This window comes from Schistocerca nitens, chromosome 3, assembly GCF_023898315.1.
Source record: "Schistocerca nitens isolate TAMUIC-IGC-003100 chromosome 3, iqSchNite1.1, whole genome shotgun sequence".
Lineage (NCBI taxonomy): Eukaryota > Metazoa > Arthropoda > Insecta > Orthoptera > Acrididae > Schistocerca > Schistocerca nitens.
The window spans coordinates 747,994,820-748,018,086 of record NC_064616.1 but is presented as its reverse complement, the minus strand read 5'-3'; the positions used below and the strand labels follow the sequence as shown (position 1 = coordinate 748,018,086).

Here is a 23,267-nt window from a genome sequence, read left to right as displayed (position 1 = left end):
AAACCAAGTGTTAGCTATGATTAAGTTGTGCTCTGTGCAAAATTCTACCAGGCGGCTTCCTCTTTCATTTCTTAGCCCCAATCCATATTCACCTACTATGTTTCCTTCTCTCCCTTTTCCTACACTCGAATTCCAGTCACCCATGACTATTAAATTTTCATCTCCCTTCACTATCTGAATAATTTCTTTTATTTCATCATACATTTCTTCAATTTCTTCGTCATCTGCAGAGCTAGTTGTCATATAAACTTGTACTACTGTAGTAGGTGTGGGCTTCGTATCTATCTTGGCCACAATAGTGCGTTCACTAAGCTGTTTGTAGTAGCTTACCCGCATTCCTATTTTCCTATTCATTATTAAACCTACTCCTGCATTACCCCTATTTGACTTTGTGTTTATAACCCTGTAGTCACCTGACCAGAAGTCTTGTTCCTCCTGCCACTGAACTTCACTAATTCCCACTGTATCTAACTTTAACCTATCCATTTCCCTTTTCAAATTTTCTAACCTACCTGCCCGATTAAGGGACCTGACATTCCACGCTCCGATCCGTAGAACGCCAGTTTTCTTTCTCCTGATAACGACATCCTCTTGAGTAGTCCCCGCCCGGAGATCCGAATGGGGTACTATTTTACCTCCGGAGTATTTTACCCAAGAGGACACCATCATCATTTAATCATACAATAAAGCTTCATGCCCTCGGGAAAAATTACGGCCGTAGTTTCCCCTTGCTTTCAGCCGTTCGCAGTACCAGCACAGCAAGGCCGTTTTGGTTATTGTTACAAGGCCAGATCAGTGAATCATCCAGACTGTTGCCCTTGCAACTACTGAAAAGGCTGCTGCCCCTCTCAGGAACCACACGTTTGTCTGGCCTCTCAACAGATACCCCTCCGTTGTGGTTGTACCTACGGTACGGCTATCTGTTTCGCTGAGGCACGTAAGCCTCCCCACCAATGGCAAGGTCCATGGTTCATACAATAGCATTATTGGAGAATAATGTATATATGAATGTGTGTTGTATCAATTATCACGCCATTTAGCACCATACATTTCAGTTCTGAGTATCTTAGTTCTACTCTTCTCCTCTGCCTGAGCATATACTGAGGAAGTGAGAACTATATTGTAAAATACTTGGTCCTCCATTTCACGATTGGCAAGGCCGACAAAATATGGATAATATTCTAATTTTCTATCACACAGTTAATGTGTTCCCTTTGAGATAGGACACAGCAGTGTGTTGATTGAAAACAGGAAGTAAGAAACAAATAGTAGCAAACCTGACATGCTCATTGTGTAACTCAAGTTTGTTGAATGAAGATTTAAATACAAATTATGTGCAAAGAAATATGTAGTTTATGTTTCAGATTACAGCATGTAATGCACCAAAAACTCACAGAAATTCTAGTGCCATATTTACAAATTATTTCCTCAATTGGAATCACTTTTCAAGCTAAATACTTTTTCCTCAGAATACTAATGAATTTTTTGGGAGGAAAGATGGGGGCATTTAGTTTGAAAGATAATGTAACATAATATCTTGAGTAATCATCTCTCAAACAAACATGCTTTCTGATAAATACATCTCAATTTAATTGCAAATATTCATTGAATTTGCATTGTCCTGTAACAGTAAAAAAAAGACATCACCAGAAAAAGACTATACTAGCAATACTGTTTTTACCATTTTTATTGAAACTATGGCTCCATTTTACAAAATCCAATGGCAAAACATGTAGCACTAACATCCAGTCTTTGTATAAAGAATAAAATCATTGTTTTTAATGCTTTCAGTTGATTGAAAATAAGAGCAACATTATAATGTCTCTCTAAACAGCATAAAAATATCACAGCTAGTTTCTAAAGGTTAAAAAATATAACAGAAATATTTCTGTATATCATTTGCAGTAGATAATTTACTTGTCTTTGCAGGTAATTTGTTTGTATACATCATATCACAATTAGATTGTTTACAATGTTACACATTTTAGTTTTTAAATAAAACAGTAAAAATAGTGTCATAAATACAAGTAAATGGTCTAAAAATTTAGCAGTCCATCACATAAGCGTTCCTCTACACTTTCAATCCTCAGCTCAAAACTTTCATCACTACTAGTATCAGATTCCAAAGCACTACACGAGTCTTCTTGTATGTTCTCTGCAGCCGCCTGAAAGATAAAAATAAAATAATAAGCAAAAATGTTGTAACCCTATACAGTGAGCGCACACAACTAAACAGTGTGTGCCTGCACAGCCGGCCTAAAGAGGCCGCCCTACTCTGCATAGACAGCGCAGCCAGTGCTGTGTCATTTGCAGACGGTTGTATACATAAGCTGGTGCACCAGGTCCTTCCGTGCCAGCAGACTAAAACCACTCAAAAGCCAAACTTTGAGATTACACACCCCCCCCCCCCCACCCTCTATCCTCCACGCCTACAAAACCCTGATCCACCCTATCTTCTGCCATGCAAATGCAGCACGGATTTCTGCCCTCCAAATCCTCAAATGCATTGCACTCTGTCTCACTTTCCTCCATTTACCTTCCACCACCTGGATACTCTACCATTCCATCAAATTCCCACCCTTCTTCACTGACATCGAACATCTCCATATCCCCTATACTGTCTGCAAACTACATTCCAATAATCCTATTGTGTCCTCTCTGATCACCAACCCTGGTCTGCTGCCATGTCTTCACAAATGCACCTGTCGCTACACATACATATGCTCCATATCCTATCCTGATGCAACTTCAACCAACTCCCTCTCTCAGACAATGAGATCTGCCCTGATATTTATCCCTGTTACCAATTTTAATTCCTCCCCACCTCCTCCACTCCAAGGGCTCCTCTCTCATTTCCCTCTCCATCCATCCCCATCATGTTACTCTTGTAACCACTGCCTGAACCACATGACACACTATTCCTCACCCTCTGTCTTTCCTACTGACTGCAATTTCCACTGTACACCTCAACTCCTACCTCTCATCTCCATAGTTTTGCTATCTAACAGACTCCTATTCTTCCACCCACATCCCTAAACTAGTATCTGGAAATTAATAATTATATTGAGGCAACAACATAACCATCTTTGATTGTTGATGTTTCATTTATGTAGTCACTATTAAGGCTCATGTACACCTGATGGAATGTCACCGTCATGTCGAAAGATTCTCCCCTGTAATTCAAATGGGGTCATTCACACAGGCCGTCAAAGGAATGCCATCATCTCATCACAACACGCTATCACCACACCAGTATTTTTCAGGAAGAATGTTTCAATGGCCCTATTGCTGTTGACAAAGACAGACTTGATATTTGTTTACATTCTGCCCATATTTTGGAGTTTTCTGCATATATCAGTGTTTGAGTCACCTGTGGCTGCTGTTGTGTGTTTCAGTTCCATTTTACATTTCATTTATTATCACAGGTTTGTGGCGTTTGTTGTTATTTTTTTATTTTAGATTTATAATACGGAATTCAACAAATGTTTAATCAAGTTGGTTTGTTACCCCCCTGAATTCTGTGATATGAGTCACTGTTGCTACAATGACACAATGTGGAAAGAAGCTGTATGTAGAGAAATAGGGGACAAAATTACTTTTTATTAAGCTATAACCAGTATTGTAGTTCACAGACCTTTATGTGTACAAATTTTCGAAAAGAGGATTAATGTTTGAAACCATTAGAGTTGAGTATGCAGCATACACCAGAGAAAGAAGATACACCGCACAGTAAATTGAATTGTTTGGTAGATTTCACAGATACAAAACTGTGAATGTACAGAACGCCTGCAGAAGTTTCATGTGTTGTTAAATAAATCATGTCATATGGGGTTCATAAAGTTCTAAGTGCTAAGGTGTTTAAGCAACTGGTTCACGATTTTATCAGGTCCAGAGGCTGTGTCTTGACACTATGCTGAAGCGCTGCTGAGCTTCCATTCACTACATGGAACATAGTATGGTTCAATCCTTGTGTACGGAAGGGTAAGTAGTTTTGCTCTGCGAGGCGTTTTTTGGTTAGAAAATTAGGATGGTAGTTACTGCAAGCAGATACTTTGGCAAAATGTGATGTGGGACATTCAACAATGACTGCAGGATCAGTATAGATGTCACCATTGAAAGATAAGCTAGAAACTACTGTGGATAGTGAATGGCCACAAATACAGCAGAGTTTAGTCCATACTTCAGGCAATGAGGTGTGGGCCCTCAGACGATGCGTACTGTTCGAAACACTCCTGCTTTACTTTTTTTATTAAAAAAAAGTGCCTTCACTTGATATCTCTTGAATGCAATTAAATATTTGAAAGAAGTATGACACTTATGTTGCTGAAGTGCACTTCAATGCTCTCTGAAAGCTGCAGTTATTTTCTTCAGACCACTACGACACAGATTTTCAGAAGGGATGGCCTGAAGACTACGGCACGATTACTTCCGTACTATGTATAATCATGTTAATAGCATCTAGTAACAATCCTTTGACATCCTTCTCTTAATTGGCTTCAAAAGTGGCTTTGGAGGTGGAAGTTTGCCATTGGCTTTCCAAAGTGACCAACACAGTGCATATTTCATTGGTTGGTTGTTTGAGAAAGAATGAGTGATAGGAAAGTGGTTGCTGTTGCAGAGGTCACCATGGATGCACCATAAGATCAAGGGCGAGATATTCGACCTGAAAGCTGCAATGTCTATGACTGAGCATGTTCCATGGGCTGTACTGACATGTGTTGTGGCTCCAGTATTAGACAGACTTCCATTTCTGAAATTAATTGCACTATTATTGATATTGTTGTGCTGTCCCACTGCTCCACAGAGGGTTGTGGGAATTGGAGGCCCCCAGTAGGAGGAAGGGTATAGGCAGTTGTTCCACCTAACTGGCATGTGGAAACACAGAGCCACAGCTTCTAATTCAATGTTCAGTGGCACTTGTTTACTGAAAGTGTTAGAACATATGAGCTTGCAGACTCCTCACAATCCCCTCTCAGTGTTAATGCAATTTTTACAGTAGACTTTATAATTTTGAATCGTGTCTCCTGTAATGTCACACCGACTGCAGAGTAAGTAGCCATTAACTGATGGAGATCAGCCAGGTGGCAATGGTAGCCATTACAGTTCCACTGAAGGAATATCTGCTTAGTAAGAGTAACAACAAACATATTTCAAATTATCTGAGCATTAACACATCAAATATTCAACTGTGAGACTGAAAATATTGAGTATACATGGTCAAAGTTCAAGAGTACTGTACAGTGTGCCTTAGACAGCTTTGTAGCTGAGCAAAGTTGTGAGGGATAGGAAAGGCCCGCCATAGTTCGACATCCACGTTAGAAAGATGCTCTGAAAGCAAAGAGACCTGTATCACAGATTTAAATGTAGTCAAAGCACTTTAGACAAATCAAAATTTAATCAAGGCAAAATGAGCATCAGGAGAGCCCTGCACAAAACATTCATCAAATTCGAAAGTAAAATTCTATCTACCACTCTGGCAGGAAATCCTAGGTAGTTTTGGCCTCATTTTAAATCAGAAAACAGATTAGAGTTGTCTTCCCAGACATTCAGTGACCATAATAGCTTCAAAATGGAGGACAACAGAAAGTCAAAATACTAAATTCATTTTTCCAAAGTTGTTTAACTATGGAGCATTATGCTCTGATCCCTCCTTCAGATCATTGTATAAATGCCAAAATGATGGATAACAAAATAAGTGAGACAGAAAATTAGTTAAAATAACTTAAAAGATGAATGGGCCTTATGGGATACCTATATGATTCTATATAGTGTCTGTGGAAGAAATTTATACTACAGTTCACTTGATATGTCATCCACTGACCCTGTCTCAGATATGGTTGGTTGGCAGTCTGTCCATCACAGTTTACCAGCAAATATTGTTGAAGCTTCATGGACACATTACACAACGTATGTGCATAAATGAATCCAGGCCCTTTTTGGTTCCATTCCACATTGAGAGTGCCTGATTACAACATTTAACATAATTCTGAATTCTTGAAGCTTGACATAATGCACAGCTCTTCAATACAAGCCATTTGTGCATTGTCAAGTACTTAATCTGCAGTATACAGTATATTACAATCACACACATCCTACATGGTGTTCCAGTTTTCACACATTAGTATATTTATTACAATGTTTTTACTTCCCTCGAATATAGATCACACGTGCAAATGGAAGTCATACTAGCCAGAAAGCAAATACTATAATATGACAGTACTTATGCCTTGAAGTACAGGACATGAATTCTTTCTTAGTGTAAGTACATACTTTGCTACACAATGTCACAATGAAGTCACTATACACTTCATTCATGTCATCCAGGTATTTTCATCAGTGTGTTGATGGCTATAATTTAGGAGAACATTTTACAAATTTTTCACTCAAGGCTTATAAACAGTGAACATTTCCAGTTTAAATATGACTGCATACATGTTATTTCTAACTGTTCTAGAAATAACTCCAGAGAGAATGTAAAATAATTGAAAATTCAAAATCCAAGTTTTGTTTAGATATAAAAAGTAATTAGGGGCAATTCATCAGATACTTACAGTGTTTGAAAGCAGTTCTTTAAGTGTTTTCAGCACCTGTAACAGTTCACAAATGATTACAAACTATCACTGAACATCTTTATCATCTAATTATATTTTTGTCTTCAAGTCTCCCAAACTCAATACAACTTAATTTGTTTCGTACAGTTTCCTTTTCACTAAATTTGTAGGACATCACATTAAAGACAGTTTCAATGACTTACATAACAAATCTGTGAATTTCTTCATTACTGTTAGCAACCAAAGAAACGCAAATTAACATGGTGTTACAGAGATTCACTGCCACTTGCAGTTCAGATAACAGGCCACTGCTTGAAGTTACATTTGAAACTGACTTGGCATTGGTTACACAACTCAGATCACACAATGATGATGGTAAAATCAAAATTTGTATGCAAAACATCCCATTGTGAAACTGCTGAACTGATAGAGGGGACACAAGTCAGCAGCAATAGATGTATGACCTCCATGTAACCCAAAACAGTTCTTTTAACCTTTAAGATAAAGGGGTGAGGTCTTCCAATATTTCTTTCTAGTATATTCTGATGTCACTGGAGGTTCTTTCCATTTCATGGATGACAATGTTCATGCTAAAAAGAGTGAAATTACTGGATGGTGGGCAAGAAGGATGAATGCTGAGATCAGCAAGCACCCAGATTTGAAACCTGTTATATTTTGGATTGACTTACTACAACTAACGAGCATCTCCCTTGATCATTTCATAAATGGAGATTGCTCTTTTACAGGAGTGGAAAAATTTTCCCCTGAAACTCGTCAATAATCTCATACAACATATGGATGGTAGATGGAATACAGTGTTGACCACTTGCAGTGATCAAAAAATCATATTACATGATTATAACTGTAATTGTTTCACCTGTTTACGGAGTTCTTCCATGACTTTACAGTACTTTCATGTCTTACATCAACCAAACAACACCTGCAGAGCACCTACAAAGCACTGCTAACTATTTAACATCTAAAGATATAGTATCATTGATAAGAAAATGAAAAGCTTATCTTTTCTTAATGTGTGATGACTTACCTGATTCCCCACTTGAGCTAACCAATATACCTTCCACGGACTGACTCAACTTTCCCAAGGTCACAGATATCCAATTCACTACCCCCAGGCCTTTGTTACTATACATTAATTAGTATAATTAGCTATCCCCCCGTCACCCCCCCCCCCCCCCAGTGCATCTTTATTTTTCAATGCGTTAACTGGAAATGTACTTGTGTATATTTATTACTGTATATTGCATCACTACATACTATGTATAGGGTTTCTATGTATCTTCATTCTTTTTTTACTCAAAATCTTAAATGATATCCGACTATTCATTATTCTCTCCAAAAGATTCAGCAACATAGATGCTATTTTTTGCGATCATTATCCTCATGTTGTGACACTGTGGCCCCTGTCCACCTGGCCCACCAGTCTGGGCCATCTAGCAGAAACAAGTGAAAGGAAAAGAAATTTGGCAGCACAAGATGGAAAAAAAAGGAGGGATGATGCTGTGTGGAAAGTCAGAAGGAGTCCAGTTGCTATCAGAGCGGCATGATGCCCAGCAACACAGGAAGAGTTTGTGCAGGCACTTTTTTTTGCTATGTATTAATAGAAGGTGACGGGCATGACAGACACTGAAAGACTACTCAGTGCCTCAATCAGCTGAAATGAGTAGGACCTGATCGTAATTGTGAAGCTGGAGAACCCGACATCTAAGTAACAAGCCGGCAATTACAACAGCTGTTTCTGTCAGGGCCAAACCCGATAACTTAAACCAATTTGTAGCAAAACTGAATCACAACAGATTGTTGTTGTTGTCATTGATACTGCTGTGATCAGCCCGAGGTCTGGCCTGATTCAGCTCTCCACTATAGTCCGTCTTGTGCTTGCCTTTTCATCTCTGCATAACTAATGCAACCTACATCCATTTCAGTCTGCTTACTGTATTCAAGCCTTGATCTCCATCTGCAAGTTTTACCCCTCACACTTCCTTACATTACCAAACTGGTAATTTCTTGGTGCTTCAGGATGTGTCCTATCACCTGATTCCTTTCTTTAGGCAAGTTGTGCCATAAATATCTTTTTCCCTTAATTGTATTTAGTACCTTCTCATTAGTTATTCGATCTACGCAACTAATTTCCAGCATTCTTCTATACCATTATATTTCAAAAGCTTCTAGTCTACTCTTGTCTGAACTGTTTATCATCCACATTTCAATTGTGTATAAAACTACGCTCCATACAAATACCTTCAGTAAAGGCTTAACAACACTTACATTCATGTTAGGTGTTAAAAATTCCTCTTTTTTAGAAATGTTTTTCTTGCTGTTGCCAGTCTGCATTTTATATCCTCTCTACTTTGACCATCATCAGTTATTTTGTTGTCCAAATAGCAAAACTCGAACTACTTTTAGTATCTCATTCCATTATCTAATTATATCAGTATCACCTGATTTAATTAGACTGCATTCCATTACCCCCCCCCCCCGTTTCACTTTTGTTGATGTTCATCTCGTAACTTATTTTTCAAGACACTATTCATCCCAGTCAACTGCTCTTTTATTTCCTCTCTGCTTCTGACAGAATTACAATGTCATCAGTAAGCTGTAAGGTTTTAATCACACAATGCAAGCTCCCACAGCTGTTATTTGCTTCCTTCATAACTTTTGTTTCATGGGAATTGAAATCATGGTACAAGGCATATTTTTCTACCTGACATTTTGCCTTCCAATGCTGGTAATGTCACCAGAGATTATAGAAGCTCAGATAGCTATTTCAAACACAAACAAGCTCAGCAAGCTGAACTGTTTATATGACTCCACGCAATGGTCAATTCTTTACATCAGATCATTGCCTAAGATTGCCAAGTAGTGCCAATGTGTGTTATGGAGCCTGTATGCGGAAGAGTTGGCACTACTAAGACATCTCAACAATGATAAATTTTCTGAGGGTAAAGAGAAATTTCATTTTGGGAGCTGTACATCACATCTACAATTGCAGAGAGGCAACGCTGCTCCAAGAGCGCATTGTTCACACGATGTGCCTTGGCTACTATGCACTGTAAGTTAATGGAGCTACACATTTTCTTTGGTATTAAGTAGAATTGTGATATTTGGGACAAGACTTTTAGTTTAACATATCAAGCCATAGAAGTAGATTCTACAATATCATTTAATAGATGGAAGAAGAAAATTGATAGTTTGCAAAAGATAAGAGTAACTTTCCTACCTTCAGATATGGATCATATTGTCATTAATAGGTTTGACAGGGTTCTGTCAAAAAATGATACAGATGTACTTGCCAAAGGGGAAAACTATGCAGCTGTACCATCTAGAATACTAACACAAGACATTATTGTTAATATCAAAGCTGGAATTTGTTTTTTATCTAAACCAGCTATAGATGAAATATGCACAGAATCAACCTGGATGTTACTTAGAAGCAAACCAGCTAGCAGTATATTAATGAAATATGAGATGTATGCTCTCTGAGATTTGAGCTCTGATCAAGACACACTAATTCTTTCAGCAGAAAAGGGCAATGCCAGAAACAAGACTACTGCAGTAAAGTTCAGGATATACTAGAACCCGGAAGATACAGAGAAGGAGACAGCACAACTTACATTCTTAAGATGCTGAACAAGCTAATAAAAATCAATTTCTCCAATTAACAAGAAAGGTCTCATCACATCACAAGCATTGCCACCAAGACTGTACAGTTTAACAAGCACATACAAACCCGGCATTCCATTAAGACCAGTTGTTAGTGCTATTAATTGTCCAACCTATGGGACTGCCAAACACTTTGCCACTCTCCAACAGCCATTTATAGGAAAAACTGACCTGTACATTAAAGATTCCTGTCATTTATCAAAAAAATTAAAATCTTTCAGATTTAGTCCAAGAGTTTTGACACTGTATCACTGTTTACTATTGTTTCTCTTAATGAGGTGATTTTTCAGTTGAAAAGTACTTTTACAAAGAATAAGGCAGATGTCTTTAAACACTGCCTAACACCAATTTACTTTCAATGGGACAATATAGTTTAAGCATGAAGGGATGGAGGTCATCTGCAATAATGTTAATGTAGTGCACATATGTTATGGGGCCTTCAATTACTACTACAGGTTCCACAGAAGCACAGTTGAATATAACCTTCAGCATAATACAACCCCCACTATCCTGTGTGGGTGTGGCACAATGCATGCTTTGAGGATCTGTTTGCCTGGATGATGGTGTATCCTGACATGACCATCTATCTGGTATAACAAAAATGTCATTCATCCAACCAGGCAATGAGTTTCTATTGATGCACGGTCCAATGTAGATGATCCTGTGCCCACTGCAAAAGCTTCTGATGATGTCACTGGGTAAACATGGGAACATGTGGGGAATCTGCTGCAGAACCCCATGTTCGAGACTGTCCACACAGGAGACTGTCCATCTAGATTTTTTTTATTTATTTATTTATTTATTGTTCCGTGGGACCACATTTAGGAGAAGTCTCCATGGTCATGGAATGAGTCAATACATGAAATTATAACACGATTGTAGAAACAGAATGAAATGAAATATAAGAAACATATTCAGGCGACAAGTCGTTAGTTTAAATAAAGAAAATCAAGAATGTAACACTGGAATTTGCTTAATTTTTTAGCTCTTCCAGGAGCTCCTCGACAGAATAGAAGGAGTGAGCCATGAGGAAACTCTTCAGTTTAGACTTAAAAGTGTTTGGGCTACTGCTAAGGTTTTTGAGTTCTTGTGGTAGCTTATTGAAAATGGATGCAGCAGAATACTGCACTCCTTTCTGCACAAGAGTCAAGGAAGTGCATTCCACATGCAGATTTGATTTCTGCCTAGTATTAACTGAGTGAAAGCTGCTAACTCTTGGGAATAAGCTAATATTGCTAACAACAAACGACATTAAAGAAAATACATACTGTGAGGGCAATGTCAAAATTCCCAGACTATTGAATAGGGGTCGACAAGAGGTTTTCGAACTTACACCACACATAGCTCGAACAGCCCGTTTTTGAGCCAAAAATACCCTTTTTGAATCAGAAGAATTACCCCAAAAAATAATACCATATGACATTAGCGTATGAAAATATGCGAAGTAGACTACTTTTCGTGTTGAAATGTCACTTATATCAGATACTGTTCTAATGGTAAATAAAGCGGCATTTAGTTTCTGAACAAGATCCTGAACATGGGCTTTCCACAACAGCTTACTATCTATCCATACGCCTAGGAACTTGAACTGTTCCGTCTCGCTTATAACATGCCCATTCTGTCTGATTAAAATGTCAGTTCTTGTTGAATTGTGAGTTAGAAACTGTAAAAACTGAGTCTTACTGTGATTTAGCTTCAAATTATTTTCCACAAGCCACGAACTTATATCATGAACTACATTATTTGATAATGTTTCAATATTACACACAAGATCCTTCACTACCAAGGTGGTGTCATCAGCAAACAGAAATATTTTTGAATCACCTGTAATACTAGAAGGCATATCATTTATATAAATAAGAAACAGCAGTGGCCCCAGCACCGACCCTTGGGGAACGCCCCATTTAACAGTGCCCCATTGGGACTGAACATCATTACCACTCTCAATATTGCGGAGGATTACCTTCTGCTTTCTGTTCTTAAAGTAGGAGGCGAACCAATTGTAAGCTACTCCCCTTACTCCATAATGATCCAACTTCTGCAGTAATATTTTGTGGTCAACACAGTCAAAAGCCTTCGTTAAATCAAAGAAAACACCTAACGTTCGCAACCTTTTATTTAATCCTTCCAAAACCTCACAGAGAAAAGAGACTATAGCATTTTCAGTTGTTAAGCCATTTCTAAAACCAAACTGTACATTTGACAGCAAATTATGTGAATTTAAATGCTGCAGTAACCTTGTATATACAACCTTCTCGATAACTTTAGCAAACACCGATGGCATAGAAATAGGTCTATAATTGTCAACATTATCCCTGTCTCCCTTTTTATAAAGTGGCTTCACTACCGAGTACTTTAATCGGTCAGGAAACCGACCACTCCTAAAGGAAAAGTTACAGATATGGCTAAGTACTGAGCTAACATACGTGGAACAATACTTCAGTATTCTGCTAGATACCCCGTCATATCCATGAGAGTTCTTGGTCTTTAGTGATTTAATTATTAACTCAATCTCCCTCTTGTCAGTATCATGGAGGAGCATTTCAGGTAAGAGTCTCGGAACACTTTTTTCTAAGAGTGCTATATGATTCCCTGTTGGGGCTAGGTTTCTATTTAGTTCACCTGCTATATTCAGAAAGTGATTATTAAGTACTGTACATATATGCAACTTATCAGTAACACGGACATCCCCACTACGCACTGATTCTATATTCTCGACCTGTCTCTGCAGACCAGCCACTTCCTTTACGACTGACCATATGGTTTTAATTTTATCCTGAGACTTAGCTATTCTATCTGCATACCACATACTTTTTGCCGTCCTAATAACATTTTTAAGCACCTTACAATACTGTTTGTAATGGGCTGCTGCATTTAGATTGTGACTGTTTCTAACGTTTTGATATAATTGCCACTTTGTTCTACAAGATATTCTTATCCCTTTAGTCAGCCACCCAGGCTGCCTGTTTGTGCTAGTACCCTGTTTTGAACGTTCTAACGGAAAGCAACTTTCAAAGAGCACGAGAAAAGTCTTGAGGAAAGCATTATATTTATCGTCTACTGTATCAGCACTATAAACATCTTGCCACTCTTGTTCCTTGATAAGGTTTAAAAAAGTCTGTACAGCAACTGGATCAGCTTTCCTAAAAAGTTGGTAACTATATTTAGCATGTGTTGCAGCACAAAAATCTTTTAGACTTAAAATTTGTGCATCATGATCTGAAAGGCCATTCACCTTTTTGCTAACAGAATGCCCTTCTAATAATGACTAATGAACAAAAATATTGTCTATGGTTGTTCTACTGTTCCCTTGCACTCTTGTTGGAAAGAATACGGTTTGCATAAGATTATATGAATTAAGGAGGTCCACCAGCATCCTTTTCCTTGCACAATCACTTATACAATTAATATTGAAGTCACCACATATAACTAACTTTTTGTATTTCCTATAAAGTGAACCAAGAACCTCCTCTAGCTTTAGCAAAAATGTTGTGAAATCGGAGTCTGGGGATCTATAAATAACAACAGTAAGAAGTTTAGCTCCACTAAATTTAACTACACCTGCACAACATTCAAACACCTTTTCAGTGCAGTACTTTGAAACATCAATTGACTCAAATGGGATACCGTTTTTCACATACATGGCTACTCCCCCACACCGCAAAGAGCTCCTAGAAAAGCTGCCAGCCAACCTGTATCCTGGTAAAGGAAGCCTCTGAATTATCTCCTTATTTAAGAAGTGTTCAGATATACCAATAATTTCAGAGTCAACATCTATAAGCAGTTCACTAACTTTATCTCTAATACCTTGTATATTTTGATGAAATATACTAATTCCCTCATTAATCGGATACCCAAGCTTTGTAGAAAGTGGTTTCTTTGTTAGAGAGACTTCCCTTAAGCAGGAATACCTATCAGCTGACTTCAATCTAAAAAAGGTACAGCTCTAACACCAACAACTACCGGAATTTTCCCATGAGTGATCCCACCACCCCCACCTATGCTGTCACCTATAAGTTTTGCCAACCTCCCCTTCCCATACCTGTTGAGGTGTAGGCCATGTCTAGTGGAACCCGTCCTGCCGATAGACTCCACCGACACCACTGAAATGTGACTCATGCCTTCCGTCATCAGCGCACCCCCAAGTCTCATGTTATTACGCCTGATGGCTGTATTAAGATGAGGCCGATCGTGACGCTGAAACAGTTCCACGAAATGCACATTCGTGTTGCCAGTCTGAGTGGCTATCTTTTCCAGGTCACCATCTATGTCATACTCCCCATCCCACCCACAATCACTACCTGATCCTCTTTAGTAAAATCCCTACATAACCCCCCTATGTTAAAAGTCACCTGAGCCAATCCTGCATTAGGCTTCACAATGCTGGTGACCTGGTACTCACTCCCCAAAACTTCCTGCAACTGCTGGCCTACACCTCCACCATGAGAACTACCTAACAGCAGAACCTTCTTCTTTCTCTTAGACTTTGCAACTGTCCTAGCCACCGTAACTACTGAGGTTTGCTGCATACTTCCTACATCTACAGCTACTAGAGATTCCTCTTCACTAGACTCTGACAGTTGGTCATATCTATTACAAACACCAATAGTAAAACTATCTGAAAATCTCCTTCTCCTAGCAGATCTCTTGCCAACAGCCAGCTCCCATTACCCAACCCCCTTCTCCCTCCTCATCCTATCTAGCTCCTCCTGTGCGTTTTTCAACTGCACCTGAAGGGCACAGATCTTACGCTCCTGCTCCTCTATCAACTTACTCTTGCTACATAACCTGCAGTTCCAGGAGAGGATCTCACCAGAATGCCCACTGGCTTCCCCACTGCATTCCCCCCAGTGAAAATACTTCGAACAAGTCTCACACCGCAATCCACTGCTCACGAACCTATGGCAAAGCCCACACTTCTCACTCATGGTAAAATTTTACAATTATTGAAACAAGAAAACAACTTTATCTAAGTTCCGCTACTACAATAAGAAGATGTTAAAAACTGACTACAATAATCACAAACTTGCTCTAACAAGGGAAGTAACTACTATGCAATTTTGTCATATGATGACATGTTGGAGACCGTGGCTGTTTTTGAAGACAAATGTTGATGGTGTTAAGACAGCAACCAGCCACAAATTTACTTTGAGTTCCTTTATTCAAAGGAAACCGTTACCGGTTTCGAATCGTTGCGATTCATCATCAGACGGTTTACACGCTTTCTTTCTACATTTGGTGTGTTTTTATAGATTAATTGTCCTAAAATATAAATAAAACATAATTACAAACACGCTACACACAGATGGTTGCGTTGCAGATTTTCGTTGTATGTGACTTACGTGAAACGTCGGTTTCGAGTGTTTGTTTCCATAACGTTCATCCAATCGATGTAAATGCATTCGCACTGCATCCTCGTTGTTGCACACGTAATAGTTCTCACTGTACACTTTAGATCTGTCCGCTGAGATCATTCCAACCACGCACCACATGTTTTGGTACATACAAAGAGCTTACAAACATATAGGTGTCACAGATGCTATAATGTATCGTAACATGTGACGATGATGTCCTATGTTTGGAAAGAATCATATATTCTTTTACAAAACTGTAATGTCTTTTACATTAGTACAGAGATTTTTTTTTTTTTTTTTTTTTTTTTTTTTTTTTTTTTTGCTAATTTAATTATAAAGGTTTTCATATATATATTTAGAACTGTATTGGTAAAATAGTACATTATTTTATTACATTTGGCAGCATGAGAATTATAGTAACATATAAATTTTCCACTTGATCTGCAGATAGGTGTATTAATATTATTTGCTATGGAGGCTGGAAAGTAATTTTTGAAAATTTTTCAGGAAAGGGGTGTTAGCCAACTCTGTTTGTTCATTAAGGATATAGTCTGGGGTGCTGTTTTTGTGTGTGTGAATTTCTAATTCTTCTAATATATTCATAGTGGCCCCTTTTTCTGTTAGATGTAAAATCTTTAAATTGTCCTCAATGTTTGCTACTGAATGGTTTTCTTCAGCAATATGGGCTGCAAATGCTGATTTGTTCAAGTTACCAAGTCTTAGAGCGTCCATATGTTCTTTATATCTAATTTCAAAACTTCTGCCTGTCTGTCCAATGTAGAATTTTGGGCATGTATCACATTTGAGTTTGTATATTCCTGATTTACGGTAGGGACTCTTGGAGGTGTTTACATCATGGATCACTTTTTGTTGTAATTTATTATTTGTGGAAAAGCTGATTTTGATATTTTTCTTCTTTTTAAATAAGTTTGCTATTTGGTATGAAAGTGGGCCTATGTATGGGAGAGTAGCATATTTAGGTTTGGCTTCAGTGGCACAATAAATGAGAATATAACAAAATACTAACACAGAAAGAAAATCAAACGTCTAATGACAGTAACGAAACTGAAAGTAGTTCGCAAAAATTTCTTCTGAAGTTATTTCACCGGAAAACACCAAGAACACCGGTTGAAGACTACTAAAGTTCCTAAATAAACTACTATACACAAACAATTAATTAGTACTTAGCTTTCGATGCGCCGCTACAGCTGCAACTGGTCAGCGCGGAATGTAAACACGGGTAAGAGGTTAAGTTGCTTGATACGAAACACTCACAAATATCAGGCCACAACACAAGAAATGCAGAGGTGAATGAAGAAACCACTAATAAGTCACTTATATAGTAAATATTATCACAAAAACAGTTAAAATATATATCTGAAACCTAAAAAAGATATTGCAAGAAAGGGAACTGTCTCCACGTACACCCAAGATTGACATCAAACAGAGATGTTTAATACTTCGTAACAACAATATGAGCATCTGGTGGCCTCCTACAGGTAGCATTGAGGTTATTGTCAAGACTGTACAGTACCCAAATATAAAACAAATGTCCAGCAATGTTATTTTTTTGCTAGAAAAAAATAAGTCACACTTTCAGTAGATGAAGCCCGCATCTCGTGGTCGTGCGGTAGGGTTCTCGCTTCCCACGCTCGGGTTCCCGGGTTCGATTCCCGGCGGGGTCAGGGATTTTCTCTGCCTCGTGATGGCTGGTTGTTGTGTGATGTCCTTAGGTTAGTTAGGTTTAAGTAGTTCTAAGTTCTAGGGGACTGATGACCATAGATGTTTAGTCCCATAGTGCTCAGAGCCATTTTTTTCAGTAGATGAAAAGGATTAAGAATTGAAACGAATTAAAAAATTAAGAGAGAATTAAAAAAGTTTTACAAATATTGTTAGTAATCTTCGTGCAGGAGAAGCACCAAGCTGGAGGACCCTTTTAGCTGATACTTCAGGAGAGGCTTTCACGCCACACCTATCCTGACAGACACAGAACTAGAAGGTTCATTCAATTTTCTGGTGAAAAGCTACTTTCCTTCAAACCTCCAAGTTTGTCAAACAGCAGTTTCATCCCTCCGGAAGTGTGGGGGCAGGATGGGGGGAGGATGTAGGAAATTATTTAGCATCCATTTCCTCCACAGCTTGTCCATCATGGCACATTGAGTAGATGGGCTGTAACCGGTGTGGCAACACTCACTCACTCACTCACTCACTCACTCACTCACTCACTCACTCGCTCGCTCTCCGAGTTGAGTCCTTTTGTCATAAGATGAAAGTCTATGAAATAACAAAGGACATTTGACTGACTTACATGTTAATAGGCAAACTGCAGAATCAAAGATTCTATGTAACCCAACAAGAGAAGATAAGTAGATGGAGAAACCAAACAAATGGATTACCACAAGGAAGCATTCTTTCCCCTATTCTGTATAATATGAACACAAATGACCAGCCACACCAGCTAGAAATAAAAATATTCATACAAGCAGGCAACACTGCTAATATTGCTTAAGGAAGAACATTTTAAGAGGTTGAAAGTAACTGATAGAGGCTTTGGATACTTTGGGGAACTACTACGAAGAAAATGACCAGAGACATGAGCCAGAAAAAATTCAAGTATGCGTGTTCCACCTGTTTAATGGAGAAGCCTCAACACAGTTTGAAATAGAATGGAGAGGGACTAGACTCAACACTGAATCAAAATACTTGGAAGTGAACAGACTCTACAGTGTCATTTAAAAAACTCAGCACTGATCTAAAAGGATTGTTAAGTGCACGGAACAATATTATACTTAAACTGACTGGTTCAACATGGGTTTCACAGCCTGAAGTTCTTTGATAATCAACAATGGGACTCTGTTTTGAAGACAGGAAGTATGCAGCACCAGTATGAGAGGTGTCTTGCTACTCCAAACAAGTAGACACCACTTTACGTGAGACTGTCAGGATTGTCACCAGATGCCTGAGGCCCATGCCTATCCACAAAATTTGCCCACTTGCAACCAAAGCTTCACCAAATACCAGCTACAAAATCATCAGTGAAACAGAAAGGAAAAAACTGCAAACCGACCCACAGCACTTAACGTATAAACACCAAACAGTTCCAAGTCATCTTAAGTCAAGGAAGAGCTTTATCGAATGGACAGTAATGCTAGAAGGCCAACCTGAGGACCTCTGTGAATCTTAATGATTGTACATTCCACAAAACAAACCTATACCCCAAAGAGAAAGTCACACAAGGGCAGCAACTGCAGTATATTACATGGCGAGCACCGAATAGGTTAAGAACAGGAGTCACAAAATACAAAGTAGACTTGGTTAAATGGGGCTACTCTGAAGATGACCAGTGTGAATGCAGAGAAACACAGATGACTGAACATTTGCTCATGTACCCATGGATGAAGTTAGTTTGTACAGTGGGAGATCTATTTTTGTGCAATGATAATGCTATTAAAGCTGCAGAATTTTGGAAGAAGAGTGTCTAGATGTTCTCACCTGGACACAGAAAGTGTCTTAAGATAAATACTCAACAGAATCTGGTGCAGCCAATGGACAGTCTGACAGATTCTTTTAATAAACAAAGTCTTCTATGCAGTGGTGGTCACCTTAATCATCCTTAATTTGTCTGAGGTTGCAGTGGCTTGCCACCCCACATAAAATTCTCTTGTGGCAACCTCTGTGTCCTTTTTGTTGGTACGCTCATTTCCCAGACAGCCAACCTGACTTCATATCCAAATTAAACATGACAAAATCTTGTATTTTTGATGCAAATATGTTCTATGGATAGCACTGAATAATAGTTTGCAAACATTTCATTGAGTTATGGAACAAGGAAATTCTTAATTTCCTGAATTTTGATGCATTGCTAAACCCAGATGAAAGCTATCAAATTGAAAGTGAACACACTACATGCATTCAGCAAACATAATTTTTCATAGTCACCAGTGCAACCAAACACATAAGTAGTGTCAGTGCCCCTAATGCCAGAGAGAGAGAGAGAGAGAGAGAGAGAGAGAGAGAGAGAGAGAGAGAGAGAGAGAGAAGGTTTAACTGATGGCATGACAGATCTGTATACAACACATCCCTAGTCTAATTGCAATAAAATTGAAGATGTTTGATCATGTAAATGTCTGGTGTGGTGGTATGGCTGTAAAGTTAATGCCCTGTAACCAAAAGTCACAGGATAGAATCCCAGTCACACTAAATAAATTGTGTCTGCTTTAAATCTAGCCTTTACCTATCAATGATGTGAGGAGCTGCTGGAATGACACATGTTTCATATTTGATTTCAAGTTAAACTGTATGTCCCCTTTCCCTGATTGGATAACTGGAGCCGGATAAAGACATACAAGTCACTGAAGTGGCACCCTATTGAAAGACTTGCAACTGGTCATTCAGCTACCTGAGATTAGAGCATCATCATCATCATCATCATCATCATCATCATCATGCTAAAGAATCATGGGATAACCTTGCCAGGTAGTTCAACTGAGGTACCTAAGAGCATTGAGCTTTGCCATACAGCTGGATTTCAACAGATGTATTCATGGGTAATATGTCAACGTATCACCTTAAAAGAGAGCCAGGCATCAGCATTGCTCAACCATTCAAAAAAAGTATTGCCTAAGTAGAGGTTAGGATGGTATATAGTTCTGAACACAATGTGTGTTCATACCATACAACAGAGATCAATTTTATGCTTCACAGATGGCTCCATGGACCTATCATTTATCAGTATCCATTGACGTAACATTATAACTCAGAAACTGTCTGCATATGGTGACAGCGAGATGCAAAGGTCAATGGCTGACACAATGCTGCAATCTTTGTTTCAAGTAAATGACTCTGTTTTGTATCATTGGTTTAGTGCACATAAGAATATTAATATTCATATCGTTGCAGTGTTTCTGTAGAAGATGTTTCCATGATGATCGCAAAACTTTAAGTGATGATGGAGAAGGGAAAAATGAATCAATTTGCAACAACGTAACCCTATGTTCGAACACATGGCCACAACATCACAGGAGGGGTTGAGCAGTGGTGTACAAACATGTAGTGCATGGAGAATTGTTCAAAAATTGCACATGCCAGTTAGCATAGTGCATAAAATCCTACAAAATATCCTGAACTGCTCTCCATACGTGGTCACTCATGTTCAGGAGTTGCTTCCTGCTGACCTGCCAGCAAGACAAACATTCACTCTGGAATTTCTTCCTCACATGGAAGTGAGCAGTGAATGGCCATGGAACATTTTGTGGATAGACGAAGCCCATTTCCACCTCCACGGACATTTCAATATGCAGCATTGTAGAATAAGACTATGGAAAATCCACGTGCACAACTGGCACCACTTGATTCATCAAAGGTGATAGTGTGGCATGGTCTTCACATAATAAAATAGGGGGAGCACAATCATCCCACATTAGTTCCTATCCATTGTGTAAGGTGAATGTGAGAATTGTCTCTCATAAGCTGAGCTTCCAAAATTGATTAAAGTATTATTGACAAAATCAACCTTCAGATAACGGTTCTGACAAAATACCACTCTAATCCTTTCAGCTTAAAACATCTTCAGTCTCTTTCAGGTTTTGACCAAAATTTTCCACAGATTTGTAGAAGAGCAGATGCAATCTTTGTGCATTAAAGCCCCAAGTATCTCTCACCTGTGTGGGTCAGTACGAGCACCCAATGTCCAGTATGGCAGCCAGACAGTTGTGGAAGGAGCAAGGGTATTATGAAAGAAACACAGTGATCATAACTTGCATATTATGCAGGGGTTGCATTGCTGATGCCTCAGCTATGAAATCTCTGTCTGTGCTGTGGACTTTGTGCCTGTCTTGTCCAGGGTATTGGGGGTCCAGGAAAAGGCTGCATGCCAGGTAACTACTGACATAGAAAGGTTACACCCACTAGGAGTACCTTTAAGTCAGGTGGCATCATCACAAATGATATATAATGAAGTGGATCAAATTTTACAGATTTTGGGCCACTAGGAAATGGCCATGTCACACTATATGGCAACAGTATTTTTGATATGGAGAGCTACAATCCTATATGTTTCCTTCCTTTGCAATGCAATACGGAGAACACCATGTGAGATGAAGTTGAGGAAAGCAGTATGTCTAGTTTCTCGTGTGCCCTTGAACAGATAAATAAATTTTTAAGTCACAAAACTCTTGTTACTCACAGAATACATTGGAAACAGTTTAGTGAAGTTGCAGCTGTTGGAAAGATGTGGATAGAGTCCCTTTTAATTATGGTGTTGAACTGATTATTTGGTCAGAGGTGAAATATACCAAAGAATATCAGGCTGTGTGTTTCACCATTTATGAGGTGCTTCAAATACTATTTTGTGGATTGATTATTATTTGTGTGTTTCATTAACCATAATTGTGATGTCTTGCCATGATATGGAACATGTCATTGGGTTTATAAATATAATACATTTTCTTGGTTCTATATTAATGTTAACCTACTTAATTTAGCTAATAATATAGTTCAACACTGCACATGCTGCGTACTCCAGCATGGGCCTATAATTAGTATTGTAGTTATCAGCTCCTTGTTCATATGGGATGTCCATGGTCATCTCTGTGGCAGTGAGCATTTTCCAGTTATTTTCTACCTTTCTGACCATTGGCCAATAGAGAGCACATTATATTGAAGATTTGAAAAAGCAATTTTTCCAGCCCTCATCTCTGGGATAGTGTCTGAAGTCAGTCAACAAACTGACATTGTGGTATAAATGCCTCAGAAGAGATTATTTCCTCCTTGTTATGTCCTCTCCATAAAACTGTACCTTAGTGGATTGAAGAGATCACGACAGTCATTGGAAAATGCCGACAAATACTTAAGCAGTGTATATACAATCTATCCATAATCAGTTTGATTTCATTGAAAATTGTGCACAGGGGCATACTATGTAACAATAAAAAGCAGTGCTGGTAGGTGTCATCTGTGAGAGAATACATTCCATTTTATAAGATATGAACCAGGCTTCTTCAGCTTTGTGACTATAAGCTTTCTGCAATAGTACATGGAGTCTTACTATAACTGACTTTCATGCAATTGCCAAACATTCCATGTTCATTTTGTTGAAATAGTCTGAATCTGGCAGCCACCACTCATCTTTCCTGTTTGTGAATGCACAACATAGTCTGTCAGCCCCTCTTTCTTCTTAGAGCTGCATAATGTCCCATTTAATGAGTAGGACCATCTCACGGCACTAGCACTAAGTCATCCTTCCTGTTGCCATGAAACAGTGCATAACAGTCTTCTAAGGAGTGTAGATAAGTAGATATTATTATTTACTTCTCACTATACTACATAATAATTGGCAAATTACATCACATGCATTTGTAAAAATTTTTACACAGAGTAGAATGTGGGTTATTTATGCCATGAGAACTTTGGAGCAGTATGGTTTTCTTGCTGTTGTTGGGCGAATGAAATTTACAATACAAAAAACCTATGAGACAAATGATGTTATTTCACTCACCTCACGTCTGGACTTCGAAGGTGGTACAGCAGTTGGAATTATATGGTTGGGCTTCAGCATGTATATAAAATCGGCAAGCTCTTTGAATGAAGCATGAGATGACTGTGCTACTTTGCAATGGTAACCATCTCTTGACGTTTTGGATAGTGGCTGAAACATGGATGTTCACTATTGTAATGACTTTTT

At 38.6% G+C, this 23,267-nt stretch overlaps 1 protein-coding gene across 1 annotated transcript in view; it reads right to left on the bottom strand.

The window, feature by feature from the left end:
• Nucleotides 1-1,707: 1,707 nt before the first annotated feature.
• Nucleotides 1,708-23,267, bottom strand: part of LOC126248737 (protein artemis-like) — a 92,685-nt gene continuing 71,125 nt past the window's right edge. Inside the window, exons 6-8 of the mRNA XM_049950059.1 lie at nt 23,082-23,231; nt 6,552-6,587; nt 1,708-2,165 (exon numbers count right to left, since the gene is read on the bottom strand). Of these exons, the coding sequence (XP_049806016.1) occupies nt 2,037-2,165; nt 6,552-6,587; nt 23,082-23,231 (315 nt within the window). The 3' untranslated portion in view covers nt 1,708-2,036. The remainder of the gene's footprint in view (nt 2,166-6,551; nt 6,588-23,081; nt 23,232-23,267) is intronic.